A 23,789-nucleotide genomic window follows, 5' to 3' on the forward strand; every position below is an offset into this window, starting at 1 on the left:
CGCGCTCGCTTACATGTTTCGCGGTTGAGCAGCACGCACGCGCATGAACCTGCTTAATCGATGATCGATAAGGTTTATCGATTAAACGTGTTATCGACAATTAATCGATCATCGATTAATCGTTGACATCCCTACTTGGCATTGAAATGATATCAAAATATGTCAATAAATTTATGTAATTTTGACATCAATGTTTGATGTCACATTTATGTTGAATTGATATCGAAGCTTGATATTGAATGATATCAAAATAGCATTAAAATTACATCTTGACGTCAAAGAATTGTTGAATTGGCATCAAATGCAAACAAAGCATGACATCAAAATAACATGACGTTGTCAATTTGACTTTCATTTTTGACCTATTTCGTGACGTAATTTTGACATCAGTGTTTGATGTCATTTTGATGTTAAATTGACATCAAATGCCCACTGGGTGACTGGTAAATTACCTAGAGATAATATTAGGTAGCTAGCTAACCAGCATAGATGGTATGGAAAGTGTATAGGAAACGTTTGGGGGAAAAATGAAAAGACTTTTAATTTAAAAACGATGATTTCCGATTGACCGCGGAAGTGGTTAATGGTTACCATAGTAAAGCCGCTATTTTGACCCCGTAAAGATGGCCGGTAAGGTAACGTTTTTTGATACGAACTTAAGTTTTCCTTCTAATCGCAACACACAGGGATTTCAGTCCGCCTCGCCCGATACATCAAGGTTAGTCCCTCAGTCAAAGTCACAGCATGAGCTGGACGGTTCCGCGCAGGCGCAGGATCAGATCAGTCGCTGCTATGAGAAACTCCGATCTCTGAGACCGTCTGATAGTGCGACTCTGAAAACCGAGCTCAATTTACTGTTCGACCAGCTCATCTCAGAAAACTACAGCAGCAGCAACCATGACAACATTCACCCAGAGGTAGGATCAGACTTATGCTGCTTTTCTTAATGCTGTCAAGCTCCCAGAACATTGTAAGTCCCCTACATAGACAAACGTTAGCTGCTACATGTCTGGGCATCGCTTGGATGTCTGCCTGAATCTAATGGCCTAGGATGCTCAGAGATGCTGCCTAGGTAGACAGGTTTTGAGCCACAACCTTTGCAAATGATTGTACCAAAATGTATCATTATACAACAAACGACGCAAAACAAGATATAAACTTGCACGTTCGAAGAAATGAGCTGAACTTGTATTATATCAACATAAATAAATCGATACAAAATTCATACATATATACTACACTACCGTTTAAAATGTAATTTATTCCTGTGATGCAAAGCTGAATTTTCAGCATCCTCCAGTCTTCAGTGTCACACGATCCTTCTAATAGGATTTAATAATAATAATAATGGTTATTATTATCAGTGCACAAAACATTTTTTGGCTGCTAAATGTTTTCCAAGATAACGTTTTTTTTTTTCAGGATTCTTTGATGAATAGAAAGTTCATTTAACAGCATTTATTTGATCTAGAACACTTTTGTAACATTATAAATGTATTTACTTCCACTTTAGATCAACTTAATGCATCCTTGCTGAATAAAAGTATGTATGTATGTATATATATATATATATATATATATATATATATATATATATATATATATACACACTACTGTTCAAAGGTTTGGGGTATCACTGTTTCCATAAAAATATTAAGCAGCACAACTGTTTTCAACATTGATAATAATAAATGTTTCTTGAGCAGCAAATCATATCAGAATGAAGGGTTATGTGACACTGAAGACTGGAGTAATGATGCTGAAAATGCAGCTTTGCAATCACAGGGATAAATTACACTTTAGTATATTTTTTTAAATTGTAATAATACTTTACAACATTACTGTTTTTACTGTATTTTTTAAACAAAAGTAAATGCAGTCTTGGTGAGCATAAGAGACTTCTTTCCAAACTATTAAAAACTATTTCAGACTTTTGACCGGTACATGTATATTGGAACATGTACATATGCATATTTCCATCCATCAAATAATTGAACATTTAATATAATAATACATATAAAAAATAATAAATAAATAAACATGTACAAAAAAATGAGCTAATTTTTACAATTTCCAAAAATCTCAATGAGTCTGTGAGAGGGCATAAATCATTGGTAGTGTTTGTCCATTATGTCTTTTTAAATGACCACCTGTCATCTTTCACAGGTTGTTTGTGAGATGCTTATGCAAGCAAGCCGTCTGGTTCCTCTCAGCCAAGAGCATCTCTTCATCAAATTGTGCCAATTGATTCATCAACTTCTAAACCAGCTCCAGGTACTTACACTATGGCCATATATGGTTTCTTATCAAGAGGCACAATCTTCTGAAAAATATCCTGCTTTTGTACTTCCAGGTAATAGTGGATGAGCACACACTTGATGTTTTGGTGTCGTACTGCTCACGTGCTCTGCGCACGTGCAGCTCATGGACTCACCCGGATGTGTTGCTTGCCCTCTCGTCACTGGTCTATGGCAATGGATCCAAATGTCAACGGGTAGGAGCGACAAACTCGCACTTATTTTTTGTTTATGATATTTATAATCTATTCATCTTCATTTTGTAATCCTCTCCAGCATCTTCCAGAACTCCTTGGATTGAGTGGTATTCTGGTGAGCTACGGTGACCCCGTTCAGCCCGACATAGAGCTGCGCCGTTCTGCTGTGCATTGCATAGCTAATCTGTGTCTCAGGTGAGGCGTGTCCCGAGTTTCGGGAATGAAATCATGTCATGAGTCAAGCTTTATAACTGCCTGCTATTTAATATCTATTTAAAATGTAAAAGTTAAACTAAAGTGTATGATGTATGATGTCTAGTGTTTTAAAATCTGTTCAAATTTTAGTTGTGCTGTTTATTCCAGCTTTAAGTTACGAAAGTATTGTGTTCCTATTGGCATTTTTTGTTTCATATTAGTATTTGGCTTGTGTTCCTAAATACACCCTAACAAGCACAACATATGCACTTTAACCTTACATTGGTAAAAAAAAATGTAAATGATTACTAATGAATTACAGTACACTATTTGGGTTAAGGTGTGTTGGAAGAGTCAACAGTGTAATTATAGATGTAATTACAGAAATTAATTATAGCTGCAATTAATTACTTGCAGTTATTTTTCAAATATAAGTAGTAGGGGTGTGACGAGATCTCGTGCCACGAGATCTCGCGAGACTAAATATGACGAGATTTCTCGTCGAGTGAAAAAGCTGTCTCGCGATATCCCCATTAATATTCCACCGCTACACTCACATTCGCCTAAACTATCGTTTTGTTGTTTTTATAAAAAAATAAAAACCATTATAAACTAATGCAAAAGTCTGCTCTGCTCATCCAGCACGAGTTGCCGTTGCAATCAGTGCAGCACGAATCACAGTTCACTGATCGCATGACGATGGCGGAGGATTCGTTGCGCAACAGACTAAACGTCTGGTAAATGTCTTATCTTGTAGAATGCGCGCTCAGCACCGCTGCTCCCTATACGCGCGGTCACGAATTTGTAAGTGAAAGTAAAACACAAGCTCCCTGATGTGCATTGCGCACAAATTAGGCTGCATACATAAAATAATCCGTCTCCCAATACCCATCTCTGGACTGTTTATTTGCGGCTATGGTCTCTGTTGGCACTGCGAATATTGAGAGAGCACTGTAACGTACAAAGGACAACAGACAAGGGAGGCTCCGTTTCTGAACTTATAATCGGAACGCAAGAACAACTGTAGAGACAAACACACCAGCCTCGTTTCTCTCGGCCTTTTCCGAACTCACCGCATTAACCCTATAACTGCCGGTGCAAAATAAAACCGCAATTTCACAACAATTATAAAGAGTCTGTGTGCTAACTTTGATTATGGTTGCACTCGCACTTATTGTTTGCACTTAATAAGACTAAGAGAAAACAGTTATTTATTTTTGTTATTTATACGGTTTTTATTTCTCTGTTAAATGTGTGTTAAAAGGAGTTCAGTTAGGAGGTCACACACAGCCTCAATCAGAAGTTCTGAAAGCTCTTAAATGTACAGTAAGGTCTGAAGAGACTAATGTGAAATTATACAGGAGAAAAGCCAGTCAATAAAAACCTTTTACAGTGCTTGAATATTGTTTTCTTTCAATGCATTTGATAATTCATACTCATAAAGTAGACCTGAAATGACATGCATTAGAAGATTATTAGTTAAAACATTGAAAAATGCACCTGCATACTATTTTTCCAGCCATGAATTTTGTCATTGAGGATTTCTGAAAAATTGTGCAAAAATCTCGTCTCGTCTCGTTCTCGTGAACCCAATCTCGTGTCTAGTCTCGTCTCGTGAGATAAGCGTCTCGTCACACCCCTAATAAGTAGTACATTGTATCAAATTATTAAAGGAGAACTCCGGCGCAAAATGAACCTTTGGTCTAATTACACATTGTTACCTAGTCAACCGTTATCTGAGATTTGTTTTCATGATTATCGAATGTAAATAGTTTTATCTCTAAAAACAGTTTAGCCTATAAAACTAGTATAACGCTAGTATATTGGGCATAGATCAATGACAAATAAAAATCGCTTGTTAATACCACTAACAAGGCTCAAAATAGCCCCACACTAGCACGGTAGCATAATGAGGCTCCCTACCTTCAAACCGAAGCATTGAGAACTTTGTCAGTGTCCAGACAGTTTAATAAGAAGATATTTTAAACATACAGTCAACTTCGTGTATACAGGCAGAAGCCATCTTTGAAATACAGCCTTTATAAGTCGATCTACGAACGCCGATCCAAGCCTGCTGTTCGCGCTCACCTTATCACAACTTATAGCTCGTTCACATTCTCACCAGCGCACTTGGATCGGCGTTCGTAGATCGACTGGTAAAGGCTGTATTTCAAAGATGGCTTCTGCCTGTATACACGAAGTTGACTGTATGTTTAAAATACCTTCTTATTAAACTATCTGTACACTTACTAAGTTCTCAATGCTTCGGTTTGAAGGTAGGGACCCTCATTATGCTACCGTGTTAGTGTGGGTCTATTTTGAGCCTTGTTAGTGGTATTAACAAGCGATTTTTATTTGTCATTACACTATGCCCAATATACTACCGTTATACTAGCTTTATAGGCTAAACTGTTTGTAGAGATAAAACTATTTACATTCGATAATCATGAAAACAAATCTCAGATAACGGTTGACTAGGTAACGATGTGTAATTAGACCAAAGGTTCATTTTGCGCCGGAGTTCTCCTTTAATTTAAATGTTAATACATTTGGGACAAGTGACACTATTTTATTTAAATAAATACAAATATTTTTTAAAATTTCAAAATGATGATAAATGTATATTCGTTTTGTTTTGTTTTTTTGCTTTTCATAATGTTACATTTAACAGTTTTTAATACTGTATTTGATATGTATTATATTTATTATGCGTTATACTGTTTTTAAATATTAACTTTGAGTGTTAGATGATGGCAGTCTCAATGTAAAAATAGATCAAATGAGCATACACAATTAAATATTAAATATCAGCTGATATCAATCAAAATAAATAAAAATCAGCTCAAATATCAGCTGATTACTGATATGGAACCAATATATCATGCATCCGTTCATTTCAGTTTTTTCAACAAACTGTTATTATTGACTATTAATACAATTTTAAAAAGTAGAGAGACTGCAGAGCTAAAGGGATAGTTCTCCCAAAAATGAGAATTCTATCATCATTTACTCGCACTCACTCAAGTTGTCCCAAACTTGTATGTTTTTCTTTCTTTTGCTGAGCAGAAAAGAAGATATTTTGAAGAATGTCTGTAACCAAACTGCTGACGGTAGCCATTGACTTCCATAGTATTTTGGTAACACTTTACAATAACATGAACATGAACTAAAAATGACCAATACTTCTACAGCATGTTTTAATCTTAGTTAATATTAATTTCAACATAAAATAAATTTTTTAAATCAAAGGTTTTATTTGGTAACATTAGTTAATGCACCATGAACGAACAATGAACATCTGTATTTGTATTAACTAACATTAATAAATAATGTATCAAATGTATTGCTTATTGTTGGTTCATGTTATTTAATACATTAACTAATGTTAACTAATGAACTTTATTGTAAAGTGTTACCATATATTTTTTTCATACTATGGAAGTCAATGGCTACCGTCAACTGTGGAGTTATAATCGTTATTAAAGTCATCATCGTCCTTTGTGTGAACAGGCCTTTACAGTGAAATGTCGATTTGGTTGTGTGCTAGTGTTCCCGGTCAGCCGTTTTTAGAGGAGCCATATAAAGGTGTATGCTATGGAATCCTCCTGCGGACACTGCAGTCTCCCAAACCAGCTGATGTGGAGGACATTGTCTTCTGTTCAGTCAGTACTGCATGTTTTCTGATGCTGCTAGAACTCAAGGTGCGGTCACATTAGCCAAAGTAGACAAAGTCCAATATCTATTGTCAATAGTGTAACAATGTGTGAAGCAAAACTCTCACTGTCACTTTCAAACCAAGTAACTTTCTGCTGGTCAATATGGAAAATTCATGGCAACCTGAATGTGTGTAAAATCTGCATGCAGAATTTTTTCCCGCATGGATTCCTATCCACCTTATTCCTGACGACCTTACTGCGTTTTGAATTAAGGGTGGCACTTCCGGTTTGGGGAACTTCCATTCAAAAAGGCTGAAACGAATAATTTCAAATCATAAGGTTGCCCTACAAATAAAGCTGATCCGTCAGTTTGACTGGATGAGCTGTCAATTTTCCTTCATGATTTATTTTCAGACATCATGAGAATAACGTTATACTTGGTATTTTAACATGACATGTTATAACAAGAATATCTATGGCAAGAGCTCTTTTCAGTCGCTGCTTTCTTTTCCTCATGATGATTTTTATTTTTTCCTTTGCAATCCGCTGTAAAAGTATGAAAAAAGTACAACATATACGGCACATTTGTGGTCTGTTCTCCCGAATTTAATTTACGATAATAATTCACTGGAATGCACGAAGAATCTCTCGTTATTCTCCTCAAATCCTCACGTCTCTTTCCAGGTTTGTTTTCACAGGTAAATGCAATTTATAATCTGTCAAAATGACGGAAATCACTTTGATATAGTGTCATGTAATTCTGAAGTTAATGAATATTTTTGATTAAGGCTTGTTATACAATATATTTGCCTACTACAGTGATATTTAACCAAAGACTCGCGCGTTTGGGGCTATTTTTGGTCTGTTGACCTTGTTGATTCTTTTAAACTTTTAAATTTCATTTTAATGTTCCATGGTTGAAGGGTGAGTCGATTAATGTCATCTCATTGTGACACTTTTTTGAATGTATTGCGTTCATAGAGCGAGACTTTCACTGATTGTTTACAGCTTAACGGAAGTTACACCCATAATTCGCGCAAAGCATCATGGGCCGTAGGAATAAGGTGGATTGAAATGAATGGATTTTGTCTGCAAAATTTGACAAAAAGCAATGGTAAATGTGACCACACCTTCACTCAAACCACTTGGTAAGAATAACCACTGGTTTGTCTTATTTGTGTACTATAAAAAGTTTCCCATTGCTTCTGTTTCAGTTATTGCAGAGTGCTCTGAAGGGAATGCAGTATTTTCTCAATGGTGGAAAATGGAAAGCCATTCCAAACCAGGATCTGGGCACCTTATTGGCTGTGCTCAAAGTATGCATTGTATTCTGTTCATGTTTTAAAGATGTAGATTTACAGATTGGTAGTACAGTTCAAAAGGGAGCTGAATTGATAAGTGCAGGGAAGCTAATTGTATCATCGCTGATAATTGTCTCATTGTGTCCTTGGCAGAGATTCATGTTCTACGGGCTGCCAGGAATGAGTGTGGAGATGCCACAGGTGTTGTACCCCGCTCCTCTCCCTCAGTACGAGACTGTTTCCGCTGCAAAACCTGAACCCTCACAAGACTCAACTGTGCAGAAAAAAACTGCAGGGGTAAGTGGCAAGAACATTCGGGTTCTGTATGTAGTTCTGTTTTGGTTTCGTTTTCAGTGTTCTGTCCCTGTTTTGTCTGTATTCCCTTTGCTTGTTGTGATACCTATTCCCTGAGCTTTCCTGTGCCATTTGGATATTATTATCTATTAAAGGACTGTTTGCTCTGATACTTTCGGTCATCGTGCGCTTTATACCAGCCATCCGCGTTACAAGGGATGCGCCGATAAATCTAAATCCAAATGTTGATAGCATTTTGAAGAGCCTGATTACAAAAACAAAAGGCTCACCATTAAAAGCCATTTCCTAAGCACTTCAGCATAAATCAAACATATACAGTACAGTAGTATATGCACCTATAGTGAATCCGTGTAGGAACTTTTCAAATTCATTTGACACTCCTATTGCAAACTTTCTTTATCAAAAAGTGTTTTTGCTTTTCCTTGCAAAGAAATAAAACAATGCCTAAATAATGCAAACAAGTCATTAGACTACACGTATAAAGAAATAAAAATGCATGTGCCATGGATAAATAAACTGGAATAACCTCTGCATGGAAAATAAGGAAAACGTTGCAGCATTGCAATTTGATCCAATCATATTTCAAGCAATTTAAAACCATCATGGCGAACAGTGCGCAACTGAAGTGTCTCAGCTGGAGGAAATAATCCATTATTCAGCTTAATCTTCTTATCGGGCCAGTAACCATAACAATTAAATTGAACATACATTTGGCCGATACTGATATGCTATGCCGATATATCACGACTAGTGTAAAGGTTATTGTAAAATCAAGACTGTAACTGTATGATCTACCAGAGGAGGAAACACTATAATTCTACTTTAGTCCCAACAGAACAAGAAGCGTAAGTCTCGTGGGAAAGGGAAGAAAGCTGGAGCCGAGGGAAAGAGAGATGCTGAGGAAGGAGAGGGTGATGAGGTTAAATCTGGAGATCAGAGTGGTTGGTCTCTCGGCTCTCAGTCCTCGAGTGTTACTTCAGCGTCAGGAGTGACTCCGCAGCTCTACCCTTCCTGGAAGAAGGGGAGCTCCGACTCTGAATTCTCCGACCCTGAGGGAGGAATGCAATCCAAACTCAGGTATGACTCTCGGACCACTAATCAGGGCTCAACATAAAAAAAAATCCCCACTGGCCCCCAGGGCCAGTAGATCAGAGTTTTACTGGCCCCTTCTATATTTTTACTGGCCCTGAAAGAAATAGAATGAAAAGCACTTTTCCATTAAACTGTATTTATTGTAGGGGTGTCCCCGACTAAGGATTTTCATAGTCGAATCAGATTCGTCAGGTCCTGCCTATAGTCGACTAATAGTCGAATCATGTGTGGGAGGGGGCGGGGCTTTAACATTTTAAAGCCGCGATGTACAGAACATCACACAAAGATAAAGAAGAAAATGTATAAAAACATTTTGGATCAATAAAACTAAGAAATAACATAAATAACTGCAGAAAGGCCACACTGCAGATAGGATTTGCATTTCACATGCAAATCAAATTAAATCGGCTGAATTGCCTGTACGAGCATGCTCTATGTAGGCCTACAGCGCAACATCGATGCACTGAAAAATAATCAACAATTAAGAACATAATATACTTTTATAATAAATAAAAATACAAAACGAAATAAGTCAGAATCAAATCACAAGAAGCAGAACAAATGTGTGCAAAATGCCTAAAGTGCAGGGGAACAAAATTCAAAACACAAGTCACAAATAGTTAAATTAGATCACCCTGAGTGATCAATTAATAAAATAAAAATAAAGAAATTATTAAAATAACGAAAGTATGGCCAGGATGGTCAACTTTGTCTTTTTAACTGCAGAAACAACAATAAACGCTAAACTGGAGCGGCAGTCTTTTTAGCTAAACGTGTTCACAGTATCCAAAAATCTAATTAGAACCGGCTGAAATGTTTTGAAATCACTTATTCATACCTGATCGAAAAAACTAAATCCAGTCTTTCACTCGGCCTGTGTCCGTTTGAGTCTTTTCAAATTGTGTGCGCGGATAAAATATATTCTAAAACGCTTAACGTGAAAAACGCTTAACGGCTTTGTCCTAAAACTGTTATATTAAAAGATCAAATTCTGTACACACCTTATATTAATAAAGCATACTATATAGCCTACAGAAAAGCAGATGAGCCCAGAATATGAACGCAACGCGTTTTATTATAACTTAGGCTACGTTAAGCATTTTCCTCCCATAGAAAACCGTTAAAGAAAAAGCTTTACGTGACTTTCAATAGGAGAAACGCGTTGCGTTCATATTCTGGGTTCATCTGCTTATCTGCACATAGAATGGTTTCTTAAGGTGTGTAGCCTACTGTGTACATACATTAAGCACGTAAAAGTGCCATTTAAGCGTTTTAAAAGCTTTTTTCACGTTAAGCGTTTTAGAACGTCCCGAGGAAAACCAGCCTGTTAACGTTGGCCGGCAGAAGTGCTTTCCTGATGCTGAATCCAGCCTTGGAGAATATCCTTTCTGATGGTGTGCATCTTTAGATTGTCTTATCCCAGACATTTTTAAAGATTTAAATCCCTGCCGACAAGACGCTCCTCTGTCGGTCACGGATCGAAAGTGAAACTTAAATCTGTCACGGGGTGTTTGGATTTATTCACCCTGCGCGCACGTTAAAATATTTATTAAAAGCTTCTTTCTTTGCACATTTTTATCGACAGCATTATCATAATAGGCTGTATATTAACATATTGACAGAAAACCAGTAGTTCTATGTGAAATCAGACATTGAGCACACTCATATAGCCAAAATGACATAATCCTCGTTTAATAACACATCTGCGAAGATTCGACCGTGAGATTGGTAGTCGAATCAGGCTCCTCCTATCGAAGCATCGAATCTTCGACTATTCGGGGTCACCCCTAATTTATTGTATACATTAGGATTAATTTTTCTTGCCCCCTCACAATGACAGTAAACTAATTATTACATTACATGAGTGATGAGTTACATAGGCTATATTTTCACTTCAAAATGGCGAAATTAGACTAAAGTATATTAGTTTGCCTGATTATTTTTGTCATACGTTTAACATTTATGACCTAAAAAACTGTCAATGAAGAAAAAATGAAGAACGCGCTGAATCTGATTATAACAAGACTGAAGCGAACACAAATTTGTGTAGCTTACACTTAATCACACATTTTTAGGGGGGCTAGGCAGAAGTTTAGGGGGGAATTTGATTACACTATTTTTAGATAGCTCGTTGGCACTCGGCAGGCCGGTTATGCATTTTGCATTTTGGTCGGCTTTTGTTGTAAATTTCCGGCAAACGAAACAGTACATGCCCTCATCGCCTTTCTCCACCCAGGTGTACTGCGTTTTCCATGACACTAGGAATTAGGACTGGGCGATATGGCCAAAAAATCATATCTCGGTATTTTTTGGTTAAATGCCGATATACGATATATATCTCGGTACTTTCTATGTTTTTCTATTTGGATAAAGAAAATCTGTATTTATTTATAAAAAAAATATTTCACATCCTGCTTAATGATATCCAAACAATGTTGATATTGAAGGATATGGAAACAAATATAGTGAATGTAATGTAGGCTATGCAATATATTACGTGCAAAAAGGTGGTTAAAATCACATTACATTCTAACATTACAATCTAAAAACAAAAATAATGCTTTTGTTTTTAAAATGACTAAGGCTAAACTAAAAATGAAAATAAAAACAAAAGCACTTTGATTACCCCGTTATAATGCTTACTTTCATAAAAACAGAGGCCTACTTGTAGGTTTAAAATTCCACATATGGCACATTTATTGTCTCCAACAACAAATATTTTAGCACTATGTATCTTTTAGTCAGAATTATTGCGCTACTCTTCTATTGTGCTCGTCTGTTAGGCGCGCGTGCTGGCGGCGGCGCTTATTCACGGAAGCTTGAATATTAGCGGAGATTCACTTGCAGAAGCTCGTCCTCTCCTCACAATGAAATGGACATATTTGTTTGACTTTCTAACATTTACAGATGGAGAATATACCTGTGAAATGTAAGTTAAGCACTGAGGAAAGCACCACGTCTCAAACGCATTAAACAGCGGAAGTAACGTTATTTATCTGTCAGTCAGCAACAGTATTTGTCAGAGCATCTGACAGGGCAAGCTGCTTTAAACTTGTTAACTATATCTTACCAGTTATTTTGAAGTGCTTAATATAAGCTTGTCATGTTTAGGACAAATTGTACTATGTTGTTTCACTGCAGGAGCTCACACTGCGTACTCCGCTATTTTTCAGATGTGCTCGTATCAAACTACTGTATCGATATAAACAGTATTGCCTTATCGTTTAAAAAAAATCGATATATTGTACAAACTCGATTTACCTCCCAGCCCTATAGGAATGTCCTCTTTCTCGTATCAGCCTCGTAGTTCTTTGACATTTTAACACGTTATAACCTGAAGTAACATTGACACTCTTCGCGCCACTGTATATGATGTTTGCTGTTTGTTTTGCTGATGGCCATTCACTGGCCCGCGCGGGGTTTTTTTAAGACTAATACTGTGTATGTGATTTAGTGTCCAGTAACAGATATGCTGATTTTTCTTGTTTAATTTTGTATGCATGTATGTATTTATAATTATTAATTTAAAATAGACAATTTAATTAAATAACAATGCATAAGCTTTTAATTAATGTTTAATAATTTATAATTCACATTAGTTATCATATTACATTATTATTACTATTAATTATGGTTGTTATTATATTCACTTTTTTTTGCGTTCATTAATTGTCCATTAACTGATACTGTATTTCTGCTCCGACACAACTGTAATAGTATTTGAAAAACTAAATGGTAATTACAATAAAAACTAGGGATGCACCGATATGAACATTTTGGCCGATACCGATAACCGATAATTCTTTACATTTGAAAGCCGATAACCGATATATTGGCCGATGAATCTAAATTAAAAATTTTATATACTTTGATAGCCTGTATAACAAAAGGCTCACCATTAAAAGCCTGGTCTCAAACACGTTTAACATAAATCAAATCACAATACAGTATAGCCTAGTTTGAACCAGTGTAAGATTCCTTAACTTTTAAAATTAATTTTACACTCATATGGACAACTTTCTTTATTAAAAAATGGTACTTCATAATAAGGTTTAATTTTGTTAGCATTAGTTAGCATGACCCAACAATTTTATAAAACATTTTTAAGAAAGTTGTATCTGTTAACATTAGTCAATGCACTGTGAACTAACATGAACCCACATATTTTATTAACTAACAATAACAAAGGCTATTGCTCTCTGTTAGTTAATGCATTAACAAATGAGACCTTATTGTAAAGTGTTATCAAAAAATCTATTGCCTAACAAAAAATAAAATACATAAATAATGCAAACAAGTCATTGGATAACATTGGGCTGCATATAAAGAAACAAAATGCATGTCCCATGGATCAATAAAATGGAATCGCCTCCGCACGCACAATAAGAAAAAAAATATTTTAATCAAACCATATCGTTGATGAAAATAATACGAGAACAAAATAATGTTAGTTATTAATTATAACGCAATGTTTTTGAAAAAAAATTAACATTTTTAATATTACATTGATAGTAAACATCTTCAATAGCTTGTAGTTACTGTTTCAAATGACATTGCTGTGTGAGCTGCGCGCGCTGAAGCTGAAGAGAAGGTTGATTGCTAGAAGGTTAATCAACTCAACGGTTGTTGAAGAATGCAAACCCAAAGAATTTACAAATGTATTACAATAGTGAATACAATTAGAATTGTATGGCAGTCCCAATCATAGCTTTTAATGTTTTGCATTGTTGTTTAATCTGCGCGCGCTGAAGAGAACGAGCACCGGCATAAACTGAAGAACTTTTCTAGAAGGTTGTTTAAATCCACGAACGAAACGCATCATATGTGAGATTAATCAGATATTTATATTACATCAACTTTATATTACGACTTATCTGCGCAAAATGACGTGAATGCATAATCGAACTTGTGCTGGTCATAATGTGTAGGCTAATCCCTGTTCTGGACGCGCTATTCTCACAACAACGCGCTGAAATGGCAACTAAACAGAGAATTCACAACGTTTTATTACAATAGTGTTCTCATTATAATGGCATGTATATGACAGTCCCAATTATAGTTATAAATGTGCATTGCTGTTTGAGCTGCGCAACGCTAAAATGATCAAAGATGATCACACCAAAGATGATCACTGGTACAATGAAGCGCTACTGCATCGTTCATTAACTCAACCAAACGCATCCTATATTAGATTAATCAGATATATATACACAAAATAAACATATTACAACTTACAATGGCGCAGAATGCTGCGAATGCTCAAGAGAACTTGACTGTGCTTGTCATGAAGGCTAAACTCCATAGACGCGCTCTTTCTGCCACAACGCGCTCGTCGCGCTGAAACACTGGCGAACAACAATTCACAACATTCTTTTGCATGTTTTTATTATAATGTTATGTGACAGATTTGTGCTGCACATGTTGCACTGAACTGTATCTTCCTTTTTGAAGTTAATCCAATCATTCAGAACCATCATGGCGAACAGCGCGCATCTCTCAACTGAAGTAAATAATCTATCTATCGGCTTTGATATATCGGCCCAATTTTCTTATCAGACCGATAACGATAACATCAAAAAAGATCATTTATCGGCCGATATCGATATGTGGTCGATATATCGTGCATCCCTAATAAAAACCTATGCATTATGAATATTTTTTATGATCATGCAATTGTATATTGTACAATAAATTATTACCATTTTATTATTATTAATTAAATAGGCCATTTAATAACAATAAATACCAATTTAATCATCCACAGTAATTGTAATCAATATTATTGTTTATTATTGTTGTTATTATAAATAATCACTTTTTTGCATGTCTTAAGTGTCTGATACTGTGTTTCTTCTCTGACACAACACTTTTTTGACATGGATGTAAATGCGTACGTGTTTATGTTGGTCTCTCTCTCGTCTAGGTTGTATCAAGCACGTGTGCGGCAGAGTGCGCTTCAGTGCTTCCTGGCTGTGGTCAAGTGTGTTGAGAAACGAATCCTCTATGGCTACTGGTCTTCCTTTGTTCCAGATGCTCCTGGGATTGGAGGCCCTCCTCCTCTTACCCTCCTGACCATAGCCCTAAAGGACCCCTCCCCAAAGGTAAAACGCAAGTCCACTGTTGCCCATTTAGTTTCTGACATCAGCTAAATGTAGCATATTTGGCTTTTGACGTCCTCCATTTGCTCCTAGGTGCGAGCAGGCTCTCTGCAGGTTCTGTCTGCTCTTCTGGAAGGTTCTCGACAGTTCCTCTCCACCGCTGAAGACACCAGTGCGCCGCGCCAGGCCTTCACTCCTTTCTCGGCCACATTAGCTGCCAGTGTCAGAGAGCTGAACCGCGGCTTGCTGCTAGCGCTCGTAGCGGAGTCCTCCTGTCAGACCCTCACACAGGTCTTAAAGGTAACAGAACACACACTCATCCCGGTGTTGTTTACTACAAATAAAATGATTAACCATGTACGGCCTGACATCAGAAATAACAGTTTGAAAATTTAACAGTTTACTGAAACTTGAAGTTTACTGAAAGGTTTTGTAAGGCTCTTTTAGTATGAGATAGGAAAATATGGATCTCACACTCGAGGAGGAAAGAAATATCTCAGTATTTTTCAGAGGCTCAAACTGAGCAAAAATATGCTTGTTGATATTTATTCAGCCAAAAAGTAAGATCTTTATAACAGTATAGCAGATTACTTGCATAAAATGCATATAAATATCAGTTGTCACTCTATATCTTCCCAATATTATGTTTAATAAGATGATATTTAAATGTTTAGTTTTTAGCTCTGTAGTTTTTATTGTCAGGGGCAAGACATATAATGCAGTGCAATGCAAAATAATAATAATGATTGAGAGATGAAACTCACATTTTAACATGTTTTTTTCTAAAATATGATGTATTGATAATCAAGCAAACCTCAGTTGGTTCAGTCCTGTAAATGTTCATATTCAAAAATATAACTAACAATATAAAAGCGATTCTTACATTTCCTTTATAAAAATCAGAAAAGATTTCACAGCAAAAAGGCACGTGTACCACGACCTGACGATGGACCGTTTTAAAATGACACTAAAAGGTCTTTTACTTGCTAAAAAATGTATGAACTATCAATCAGACGATTATGTACAACAGGATTTTCAGCAAAGGTTTAATTATGTTCAATATTTAGAGGCCTTAGAAATTTGTTTATCAAATGATACAGTAGACTTTATAGGGTTTAAATTCACTTTCAGTAATTGGAAAAAAAGCTCAACTAAATAAAATAAAAATATTAAATGAAAAACTTAAAATATGAGATGTTGCCTTGGCAACTAAGTGAAATAAATGAACTAAAGCTCTATAGAAATATGAAAAAAAAAACTAATAAAAATGACAAAAGCACATCAAAAAATTACTAAAAATTAAACTAAAATGAAAACTAAAAAAACTATTCTAAATGTTAATAAATACTATAAATAATACTTTGAAATAACACTAACTCACATACAGTGGCCTCCGAATAATGCTTGACCTGAAAACTTACTTCAACCATTTTGCAATTACCAACTTCTACCAAGTCATTTGACACAGATCAACTACACCTGTGGTTACTCAGCTAAAACATCACAACTATATCCTTACTATGAGCATGATCCCTACAAAAATGTTCCTTTGGAGGAATATAAGGTGGTTTGGTCAGCATTTGCTGTTTTCCTAGGCCATGCATGAGTTTTTCCCCCACAAAGAGTTTGTGAACAGGATTTGTGTTTTGTCTTCCAGTGCCTTGCACACCTGGTGTCCAACGTGCCCTATAACCGGCTCAGACCGGGCCTGCTGAGCCCACTGTGGAAACAGATCCGGCCGTATATACGCCACAGAGGTACTGTTACAGGATGCTGCAGTTGTACTGTTAAAGGCTTAGTTCACCCAGATTTTCAGACCAGACCTGAGAGGTTTCTGTGTTTCCATTGAAAGTCCAGGTAACCAAAACTGAGAAGATCCATAAAGGTCATAATGGTGTCATAAAACTAATCCACAAGAACCAAGCGTTTTACTCCAAGTCTTGTGAAGATGTACAATCACTTTATATGATGAACAGATTTAATTTGGGCCTTTATTCACATATACTTGATGCACGCACATTCCACAAGCTTCAGTGTTTACCATATGCTATTCGCTCTACGCATGTGTGTTTTGGTTACCTGAAAAATATCTTTAAAAATATCTCAATTTGTGTTTCGAAGATTAAAGGGCTTGTACGAAGTCTTGATTTTGTTTTTGGGGTGTACTAGAATGTTTTCATGCTTGATTGTTAAAAAAAATCATGATTTTCACATATTTTAGATTATTACAGCTCCTCTCTCCCCAGTCTGTTTGAATGCATTGTTTTCGATGAAGCTCCTCCTTCCAAAAATACAGCGCTTAGCTCGTGTTCGGGAAATGTCCCGCCCCTTCATAACCGCAAGCTCTACTCAGATGTAAATATTAACGATGGCGTCAATTTCAAACCATTTCGAGGCCGATTCAGACCCTTACAATGTTAACAAACGTATGGCAAGCCGTTTTAGCTTAAATTGTACCCAGCCTTACTTGTAGTAATTTCATTTTTACTAGTAAAAATTTAATTAGAGAACTTTACAATTCAATTCGTACTAGTAGCAATTACAATTAGAGAGCTCTCTAATTCAATTCTTACTAGTAACAATTGCGATTAGAGAGCTCTCTAATTCGATTCTTACTAGTAAGAATGTAATTGCAGAGCTCTTTAATTGAATTAAAGAGCTCTGCAATTGCATTCTTACTAGTAAGAATTAAATTAGAGAGCTCTCTAAATCAGTTTTTACTAGTAAGAATTACATTAGGAGAGCTCTTTAATGCAATTATTACTAGTAAAAACTGATTTAGAGAGCTCTCTAATTCAGTTCTTACTAGTAAGAATGCAATTGCAGAGCTCTTTAATTCAATTAGAGAGCTCTTTAATGCAATTCTTACTAGTAGGAATTCAATTAGAGAGCTCTACAATTCAATTCTTACTAGTAGCAATTACAATTAGAGAGCTCTCTAATTCAATTCTTACTAGTGAAAATACAATTAGAGAGCTCTCTAATTCAATTCTTACTAGTGAAAATACAATTAGAGAGCTCTCTAATTCAGTTATTACTAGTAACAATTACAATTGCAGAGCTCTCTAATTCAATTCTTACTAGTAACAATTCCAATTAGAGAGCTCTCTAATTCAATTCTTACTAGTGAAAATACAATTAGAGAGCTCTCTAATTCAGTTATTACTAGTAACAATTACAATTGCAGAGCTCTCTAATTCAATTCTTACTAGTAACAATTCCAATTAGAGAGCTCTACAAATGAATTCTTACTAGTCATATGTCTCCATTGACTTCCATTCATTTTTAATTACAGAGCTCTTTAATTGAATTGTTACTAGTAAGAATTACAATTAGAGAGCTCTACAATTGAATTGTTACTAGTAAGAATTACCATTAGAGAGCTCTGTAATTCAATTGTTACTAGTAACAATTACAATTAGAGAGCTCTCTAATTCAATTCTTACTAGTAACAATTTAATTGTAGAGCTCTCTAATTGAATTGTTACTAGTAACAATTACAATTAAAGAGCTCTGTAATTTAATTATAGAGCTCTCTAATTGCATTCTTACTAGTAACAATTCAATTAGAGAGCTCTCTAATGCAATTGTTACTAGTAAGAATTACAATTAGAGAGCTCTCTAATTCAATTCTTACTAGTAACAACTCAATTGCAGAGCTCTCTAATTCAATTCTTACTAGTAACAATTCCAATTAGAGAGCTCTACAAATGAATTCTTACTAGTCATATGTCTCCATTGACTTCCATTCATTTTTAATTACAGAGCTCTTTAATTGAATTGTTACTAGTAAGAATTACAATTAGAGAGCTCTACAATTGAATTGTTACTAGTAAGAATTACCATTAGAGAGCTCTGTAATTCAATTGTTACTAGTAACAATTACAATTAGAGAGCTCTCTAATTCAATTCTTACTAGTAACAATTTAATTGTAGAGCTCTCTAATTGAATTGTTACTAGTAACAATTACAATTAAAGAGCTCTGTAATTTAATTATAGAGCTCTCTAATTGCATTCTTACTAGTAACAATTCAATTAGAGAGCTCTCTAATGCAATTGTTACTAGTAAGAATTACAATTAGAGAGCTCTCTAATTCAATTCTTACTAGTAACAACTCAATTGCAGAGCTCTTTAATTCAATTAGAGAGCTCTCTATTTCAATTGTTACTAGTAAGAATGCAATTGTAGAGCTCTGCAATTGTATTCTTACTAGTAAGAATTGAATTAGAGAGCTCTCTAATTGTAATTGTTACTAGTAAGAATTGAATTAGAGAGCTCTCTAATTGTAATTGTTACTAGTAAGAATTGGATTAGAGAGCTCTCTAATTGTAATTCTTACTAGTAATAATTGAATTAGAGAGCTCTCTAATTGTAATTCTTACTAGTAACAATTCAATTATAGAGCTCTCTAAGTAAAAATGAATGGAAGTCAATGGAGACATATGACTAGTAAAAATTCATTTGTAGAGCTCTCTAATTGCAATTGTTACTAGTAAGAATTGAATTAGAGAGCTCTGTAATTGTAATTCTTACTAGTAATAATTGAATTAGAGAGCTCTCTAATAATAATTGTTACTAGTAAGAATTGAATTAGAGAGCTCTCTAATTGTAATTCTTACTAGTAAGAATTGAATTAGAGAGCTCTCTAATTGTAATTCTTACTAGTAATAATTGAATTAGAGAGCTCTCTAATTGTAATTGTTACTAGTAATAATCGAATTAGAGAGCTCTCTAATTGTAATTGTTACTAGTAAGGGACCTTTCGGTATTTATGGAAAGGGCCACCGGAGGAAAATAGGGGAGGGTCATGTCTTTTTATTCTTTGTTGAGGGGAGGGTCATCCAACTTTTTTAGTCTATAGGGGAGGGTCACCCAACTTTTGTATTCATCAAAACAGCTACATTTCAAAGTGGCTTGTTTGGTGCATATTTTTTCCATGTAGCTTTATGTAGCTCTCTCGGTCTCGGCCCCCCATCGCTATCTATGGTCTGACCCAACAAAAATCTAGTTTGGCGCTGTTTGACAGTGCACGCGCACTTCAGTACGCGCTCAGAAAAAGTGTATTAGAACAGAACGCCAAAGTAATGTTTACCCGGCAAAGCTTTAAAGCACGAGCAAATAATGAACTTTTGGGATTGCGAATAAGTGCAGTGTCCTGTGAGTGTAACTCTACCGCTGCATTAACATGTGATGTGAATGTACGTCGAGTTTTACAGTATTGGGACTGAGGCGCCAGAACTGCAGCTGATATAATGTGCGCTGTAGCACGATACTACCATATTTCAGTTTCCATTCTTATTGTGTTTCCACAACAATGTTAGTGAGCAAATCTACTGAAATTGCCCCCATAACAGTGGAGTGTGATGTGTTGGACATAGGGCTACCACATTTTTAAATTACTATTAGTATTACGTATTTGAAGTTAACATAATAAAATAGACCTACACCAAAAAACTAGTTGAGGATAAATTCTTTAAAATTGGGCAATTCCAGCGTTATGGATGTCACATTTGCTGTCAAAACATGAAATATAAATTCTCAGAAAATGCATTTAATACTGAAACGCCTGTATATATATTTATACTCCAAGGCGGCTTACACGGTGCGATTTTTTTGTTGTTGCTGTTTTACGAGCTCGCAGATGATTTTTTTTCACTCGGGAGAAATCGCGTGGAAATCGGTTGTGCTCGCATGTTGCGGCTCATGTCGTGTGCTAGGAAGATACGAGCCGAGCCGAACATCTCGACCTCACGATAATTTTTAAACATGTCTAAAAAGTTCGGGAGCTGTAGGCTTGAATTCGTGAGGTGTGTGCGCTGTGCGGTTGAATGAGCCGATGTGTCGATCTATCTGAATTTGACCAACCAGGAGCTGAAGAAATCCACAGAAGAAAGACGAAAATGGCAGCGCCACCGCGAATTGGGACTATTGAAAGGGAAGCCTACTACTTTATTATGATTTTAGTATCATAATGATTAATAAATGCATGCACAATTATCAGTGAACTTGATAAATGTTGCAGATATGTTTTAATATGCACAAACACATGCCTTTCAACTTGTGTGCAAAATTCAGAATTTAATAAATGTGCAGCAATTTGTACAAATAGGAAAAATTGCTGCATTACAAAAAATTACAAAAAGTATATGTGTTAGCCATAATAAGCGCATTTTCATATTATAATGTTTTTTTTCCATCTATGTTAATTATGAAAAGTATAGCCTACGCAATATATCGGGAGACATGGCCAGCCATGATTTTGACCACTTTATTAAGTGTTGTTTTGTAGAAAGCCTTTCTTTAAAGTGAATTTCGTTTTGCATAAATTGTATCTTAATTTTAATCAATGTTTCATCAACAAATTGTCTGGATTTAATATATAAGAAGTAAATAGTAGAAAATCATCATGACACGGAGGCGCCTGCGTGTGAACTGGACTCTTGTCAAATAAATTAACCGAAACATCATATAGGCTGTAGTAGGCTACTTGCCTCACAGATCTGATAAATATATGAGCCGAACCCGAATACGGTATTCGGAAAGGTACAAATAACGTGTTTTTTACGAATAGTTATTTTGAACAAATACTTAAAAAAAAATTTGTATTCGGGAACAAGAAAAACTTAATATCAAAAAGCTGCGTTTCCTCACGAGACCGCAGTGCATGCATGGATGAGTGAGTTTGAGTGAGTGACTGACGTTCAGGAAGAGGTGACTGACACAGGCTGCTCCACAGACACAGCAACAGAGAGGGCTCGGCTGAGCGAAAAAACACTTAACTGCATCAGTATTTTTGTTGAATAGATTTTTGTACCTTAACTGGGTTCCGGAAGCAGTTTATAACTTTCGGGAAGCGGAGTTTGATCGGGAGATTATTCCATTACGCTGCAGTCGGATGCTCTCATGTTCGCTCTGTTTACGTAGCTCTGTAATTTAGACAATATAGGCTGTTGGCAGAGTAATGTTAACGTTCGGTTAAAAAGGTTAAAAAATGCTTGTGTAGTTGTGTCGAATTGTATGCACTTGTGGGAGTTATATGGTACGCAGACATCCCAAGTCTCTATTGATAGCGGCTCCCTGAAATTAGTTCAAATCTCCCGGAATCTAACGCGCATGCGAGACAGAACATACTGTGCTCCACACCGTGTAGCGCGCGCACGGAAGAGAGGGAGAGAGCGAGAGACCTTGCGTGTGTGCGTTATGAAAGCACGCCCCCCCCCCACCCCCCCCCCCCCCCCCCAAATAGATTTTTAGGCCTATTTTGAATTTTACTCGAATACGAATACAAATACAAATACTTTTCCCCCCTCAACAAATACAAATACAGATACAAATACCGGCTGCTTTGCACACCCCTAATAGAAAGCTTGACATGTCTACTTTTTAACAGAATAATTCAAAACGAAACAAAACAGACAGACTGCTCTCTGCTTATGTAATCCGAAATGTGCATTTCTCTCTGGCGCTTTCACTATTGCGAAGATCGCGAGTCAGTATCGTCACCTTTATATTTGCAACCGACACTGACAAATTAAAATGTCCCCTTGCTATATTATTCATAATCGTTACTTTTGCTGGTTCTTTGTGGCAGCTTTAAGATACTGTATTGGCAGCGCCCTTATTTTACATGAACGCGTCACCACTGCATCAGCCCCGAAAACATGATTTTTTTTTTTCAAATCAAAAATTGTGATACGAACCGAATTGTAGGTTTGGTGTATCATTACAGCAAGATGAGAAAGCAGGAGTTTAGTCGTTTATCATGGAATAGCTATCTGAACATCTTTGCCAAGCGCAAACCAGAAAAGTAGCCTAATCAATAAATTATCGGGGAGGGTCATGCCTTTTTTCACAATCATTTTGGAGGGTCATATAAAAAATTATTGCTGGCGAAGGGAGGGTCAAGTCTTTTTTGACTACAGATCTCAAATCTCCTCCGGTGGCCCCTTAAATAAATAACGAACAGTCCCTAAGAATTGAATTGTAGAGCTCTCTAATTGAATTATTACTAGTAAAAATGTAATTACGCCGAGTAAGGCTGGGTACAATTAAAGCTAAAACGGCTTGCCATACAAACGAGGATTGTGCTGAACGGATTTCAAGCACGGATTTCACAGGACTTTTCAGAGTGGTATGTTTTTTTGGTCATTTTCTTATAGATACGATGTTATCCACCATTTAATCATATTTGTCGGAAAACTACAATAATTAAATGACAATACTGTAATGTTAGTGAGCAGGTTAGCGGAGGCAAACCTTTGCCTTTCACATCATAGCTATCATAGCAACTACATAAAGCTTATAATTGGAACTGCTAATGGAAAACACAACTACAGATAATAAGACATACTTACAAGTTGTGATCCATAAACAACAGATTGTCACAACAAAATGGGAATGGCTCCGTCTTTCAGGAGAAGCTTTTGTGTGTGTATAGCCTGCATTGTACTCTCTTCTGGAAGCTGCTCTCCATAAAATGTGCCAACGTTGTGGTAATAATGTTCAGGAACAGAGTTAAAAAAAAATTTTAACAAATGTTTCCGGCGACAACTCCTCTTCCTCTTCTCTATAGCAGCCCAATATAGCCTCACCCCCTTTGTTGCGTGTTCCCGGGGTGGGGTTTATGTAAATTTTAG

General features: G+C 36.1%; 1 protein-coding gene across 2 annotated transcripts in view; it reads left to right on the top strand.

The window, feature by feature from the left end:
* The first annotated feature begins 549 nt into the window (after nt 1-549).
* Nucleotides 550-23,789, top strand: part of heatr6 (HEAT repeat containing 6) — a 32,153-nt gene continuing 8,913 nt past the window's right edge. Inside the window, exons 1-11 of one of the 2 annotated variants that reach the window (XM_056262185.1) lie at nt 550-917; nt 2,167-2,274; nt 2,354-2,494; nt 2,574-2,689; nt 6,237-6,351; nt 7,560-7,661; nt 7,800-7,943; nt 8,797-9,038; nt 14,977-15,154; nt 15,245-15,451; nt 16,809-16,908. In XM_056262185.1, coding sequence (XP_056118160.1) covers nt 624-917; nt 2,167-2,274; nt 2,354-2,494; nt 2,574-2,689; nt 6,237-6,351; nt 7,560-7,661; nt 7,800-7,943; nt 8,797-9,038; nt 14,977-15,154; nt 15,245-15,451; nt 16,809-16,908 — 1,747 coding nt within the window. In that variant the 5' untranslated portion in view covers nt 550-623. Of the gene's footprint in view, nt 918-2,166; nt 2,275-2,353; nt 2,495-2,573; nt 2,690-6,236; nt 6,352-7,559; nt 7,662-7,799; nt 7,944-8,787; nt 9,039-14,976; nt 15,155-15,244; nt 15,452-16,808; nt 16,909-23,789 lie in introns of both variants that reach the window. The other variant, XM_056262184.1, reaches the window with a different exon arrangement.

This window comes from Rhinichthys klamathensis, unplaced genomic scaffold (genome assembly GCF_029890125.1).
Source record: "Rhinichthys klamathensis goyatoka isolate OS25496 unplaced genomic scaffold, OSU_Roscu_1.1 h1tg000191l_1, whole genome shotgun sequence".
Classification (NCBI taxonomy): Eukaryota; Metazoa; Chordata; class Actinopteri; order Cypriniformes; family Leuciscidae; genus Rhinichthys; species Rhinichthys klamathensis.